The 4,710-nt window shown below is 39.2% G+C and overlaps 1 protein-coding gene across 1 annotated transcript; it reads right to left on the bottom strand.

Annotated features, from left to right (window-relative positions):
• Positions 1-333: 333 nt before the first annotated feature.
• LRRN1 (leucine rich repeat neuronal 1) lies at positions 334-2,484 on the bottom strand. The gene has a single exon (XM_069473836.1). It carries the CDS (start codon positions 2,482-2,484, stop codon positions 334-336), a length of 2,151 nt encoding a protein of 716 aa, XP_069329937.1.
• Positions 2,485-4,710: the final 2,226 nt, after the last annotated feature.

Genomic DNA, 4,710 nt, shown 5'->3' with positions numbered 1-4,710 from the left:
CCTGTCATTAATCATTTTATTGAGCACTGTAGTTAGAACAGCATTATTGAGTTTAGCACAACAAACTAAAATAAAATAATAATAATATAATAATAATCATAATAATGATAAGAATTAAAAAACCCCACAAGCTGGAAGCCTAGAGTTGCTGCCAGCCGTGTCAAACCCTTGCGATACGCTATACTAAAAAAATTTGAAATATCCACCCGTCCTCTCCACTCTGCCACAAACTAGCAAAGTCAAAAATACAAAAGTCTTCAACTTGTTACTTTTGCAGAATAAAGCAAAAACGTCTTTGTGCTCCTTACTACCAGAAGCAAAATATCCTCTGAGTTACCACATGTAATAGCTTCTGGACGTGTCAACCTGGGTTGGCTTGGTGTCTGCAGAACCATCTTTGTCTTTCTCGCTGTCGCCTTCCCAGAGGTTAATGAGTGGTGGGTACAGCTCATTTAGTGGGATTGAAGAGGTTTTTTGCATATACTTTTTCAGTGAATGGTGGTAGTTTTTTCTCTTAAATCTTTTGGCAAAGTACACAGCAATGGACGCCAGGCTAATGACAGCAAACATAGACCCCATCACTGCAGCAAGGGCCGTACTGGTTTCTTGGTCAGAGATGTCCAGTGCGAAGGCGGCATTTTTGGTTGTGACATTTACGCACGACTTTTGAGTCTGCTGATGAATATTGGACACTGTGAGACACACTTCATAATCTGTGGAAGGCTGCAGATGTGTGAGATTGTATTCATGGACATCGACTGGGACCCTGGCAGTATACGTTATGTGGGGGTTGTCAATCTTCACGGTGGCAGTTGACCATTTTAAGTTTGACGTCATGACATTGGAATTAACTTTCCAGGACACTAAGATGGAATGGGATTCTGTCTGCTTGACGTATATTTTTAGCACCTGGGTACCATCCAGAAGGGTTCCATTAACCTTAATTGTTGCCACTCGAGTGTCGGCCCCTTGGACATTCTGGGCAACACATGTGTATCTTCCTGAGTCTTCAATTTGTATGTTAGATATTTCCAAGGTACCTTCACTACTTAGCTTGTATTTATCTGAAAGGGTTTCCACGGTTATCTTATTTCCAATGGGAGTGACCCAGTAAATTTCAGGTTCTGGCTCAGCCATGGCCCGACAGTCTAGGAAAAGTGTCGTGCCAATATCCATGTTTAAATGATTTGGGAATGTGTCATGAGATATCATTGGGAGGCACTGTTCACTTGAATCCTGGATTAAGACTTCCTTCACCTGCTGCCCTTTGTATTCGGGCGGCATGGCACAGAACATGGACAAGGGCTCCATGAAGCGGATGTTTGTTTTGTTGGAGTTAATCCAGTGGATGACACAATCGCACCTCAGGGGGTTGCTGTGGATACTGATCTCACGAAGATTGGGAAGGGATTCAACCGTCTTTTGGTAAACGGCATTCAAGGCATTGTTGTTCAACATCAAGCTTTCCAGGGCAGGAACGCTTCGAAAAGCCAAGCGGTGGATATAAGATAGTTTGGGGTTGTTGGTGGCTTCTAGCTTTGTGAGTTCAGGCAAGTTGTCTAGGGCATAGCGGTCAACAGAAACGAGTTCCCCCATATTGTTGATGCCCAGTTCTTTCAACCGGAGCATATTTTTGAAGTCCCCTTCTTGGATTTTGTGAATGGGGTTTTTATTGAGGTCTAAGAATTTCAAATTTGGAACCTTTTGCAGGGCAAGTTGAGGGACTTTGACCAATTTGTTATCATAAAAAGACAGGCTCTCGAGGCTATCTAAGCCCACCAATGCATTTCCAGGAATATCAGTGAGATACATTCCTGCCAAAACTAAGCTTCTCAAATTTGAGAGGGGTTTGAAGTTCATATCCAGAATTCCAATCACAGGGTTTTCTCCAATCATGAGAATTTCCAGGTTGGGTGTAGAATCAAACCAGCGACTATCAATAACTTTCAATTTGTTGGAGTTCAGGTGGAGCCTTAAAAGATTTTTTAAGCCTGAAAAAGCATTAGCAGAAATAGTGCTAATCTGGTTGTGGTTGATGTAGAGTTCTTGAAGGTTGCTGAGGTCTTGCAGACAGTAATCAGTCATCTCTGTAATCTGGTTTTCCTCCAAATGCAGAGTCGTGAGCTGGGTCAGGTTTGCCAGCCCTACCTCCTTAATGTTTGTGAAGTTGTTTTGGGAGAAATCGAGCTCAGTCAAGTTGAAAAGCTGCTGCAGCTCGTCCACAGTCTTTGCGATGTTATTGCTCTGTAAGAGAAGCACTTGTGTGTCACTAGAAAGGTTGCTGGGAATCCTTGTTAAGCGGAGGTCATTGCAATCCACGGTGGTGGCTTCTCTGTATGTGGACTGTGGGGTAAACCAGGGACGGATTTCACACACGCAAAGTTGTGGACACTCGCTATTCTGCATGGAAGACTCGGTTAATGAAGTCATCAGCAAGCCCAGCACCAACTGGCAAGCTGCTGCAACAAAGCTCATCCTAGCCATGCTGGCTTGCTGAGAAAGCTCAACTTCTGACGCTCGTAAGTTTTAATAAAATGTGAACACTATATAGAAATACGTAGGACACCAAGCAGAAAATGTAAACATTCAAGCAAAGTCTTGGTTGAGATGTGTAGAATTCCAGAGTCTGAAGGGATGGTTTTCTGGAGTTTTCAAAAGGCAGGAAGCGATTTGGAATCTTTTACCTGTGTCTCTCAATTCCAGGCATGTGCATGGGTCTGTGGCGTGAGTTACTTCAGCCAAGTCAAAGTCTGGAGATGTGCCTGAAAATTAGATTAGGACAGACGTTACGCTTATTCTGTATACTTTCTGCCCCATGGCCTTTCTTTTGTTTATTAAAAAGGCATAGTCACTCACAAATCTAACAGAAACATTCAAAATCCATTCAAAATAATTAACAAGCTGCTAAATTGCAGGACAGTCTTACTATCTCCCACTTAGTACACTAACACTAGTTTTCGTGTTCCTTCACTTTTATAATAACTCGGCACTGCACGTACTAGCGGGTAGCACACTAAACATGCACAAACACACACAAATGCACACCGCCTGCACACGCTTATTAGCAACACTCAGAAAAGCCCTCAGATGTAATTTCTTTAAAAACAAAGATGAGTTGTGAAACTACATATATTTATAGCTCTAAAAATTTAAAAGGTCATTTCTAGTAAAAGCAAACATTAAAGGCAGTTTATTAAAGACTAAAAGCTCATTTTTACTTATTTACATTTTAATCAATACCTCATTTGTTTCCAGGAATTCTTTCTTTTCCAAATGGTATGTTATGTATACATATTCAGACAATGCTTTTCTAGCTCAATTATTCTTATATAAAAAGCTAATTTAACATAACTACAAAAGGAAAACATTAATTTTTTCCTATATTCTAATTGCCACATCTGATCTTGACTAAATAAAATATTTTATAAAATGACTCTATACCATCATACTACTGGTCTTCATTAAAAACATAAACATGGTTAATACATGCGTACATATCTCACATTATGATTTCATTAATCTCATAAGAATGTCACTGACCAACTAATAGATGTAGACCATGGATATGTTTATTTAACTTCTTGAAGCCTCAGTTTCTGCAGCTGTAAAATGGAGTTGGTCATAAAAGTACCTCTCTCATAGGATCAAGAGAATTAAAGAAATCTATGTAAAGCTCTTAGTGTAATGACTGACACATACTAAATGCTCACAAAAGTGAATTATATGTGTTATTTATTATCATCTTGTTATAGATGCCATCTATTTTAGTTTTAGCTAAATAGTAGTTGTCAGAGGACAAGTAAGAAAAGCTGAGAATATTTGATTTTATTAACCATTATCTATTGGTTTCAATACGATCCTCTGAGGTCAGATATTTATTGCTCATTTGCTTGTGAAGATAGTATTAGCAGTTAAGAGTTATAGTTTTTTGCCATCCAATCTAGGTGTAAAAAGCCATTATGGATCCAGTGTTTATCCTGTTCTCCCAAAATGGGCCATTCACTTGTTAAGGTATTCAAAGGAGAGACTCATGTTTTTTGACATTTGTCTTGCTATGGTACACTTCAGTTCTGAGTACCGAAGGAACTTCAGTGACTAGTGTTCTCTTTCCCCTCATAAGAGTCCTACAAGGATTCTATAAAGTAGAGCTTAAAGCCCAGTGTTCAACCCACAGCAAGCTCTCAATTCATGCTGCTACTATTAGCCTTTTTACTTTGCAAAACATAGTTATCCTTGTGATCGACCAAGAAGTGTAATAATACAAATAGCCAATACTAAAAGTTATATATTTAAGTCATCTTTTAGTAGAAAGAAAGAAAAAGCCCTACAACTTTTTTGTCATTTTACAAAATATTCAAACTATGTTACTTTTCTAACAAGATAAAAATCATCCCATCCAGGTTCTGGAAAGTCTGAGGTAGGAGAAGGAAATGATTGCAGGATTATGCTGCATGGTACTGGATGCCTGCTGTTTCTGTGAGGAAGAAACACATTTGGCATTCCTCTCCCTCCTCCCCACCCCCAAATCTGGTTACTTTACCATTTACTAGGTAGTCATGTGCCACATAAGGATGTTTTGGTCAATGATGGATTGCATATATAATGGTGGTTTCATAAGATTATAATGCAGTATTTTTACTGTATCTTTCCTATGTTTAGTTAGCTATGTTTAGATACAAAAATACTTACCATTGTGTTACAATTGCCTAT

The sequence above is a fragment of the Eulemur rufifrons genome, chromosome 7 (assembly GCF_041146395.1).
Source record: "Eulemur rufifrons isolate Redbay chromosome 7, OSU_ERuf_1, whole genome shotgun sequence".
Lineage (NCBI taxonomy): Eukaryota > Metazoa > Chordata > Mammalia > Primates > Lemuridae > Eulemur > Eulemur rufifrons.
The sequence above is the reverse complement of the archived record's forward strand: the minus strand, read 5'-3'. Positions and strand labels throughout refer to the sequence as shown.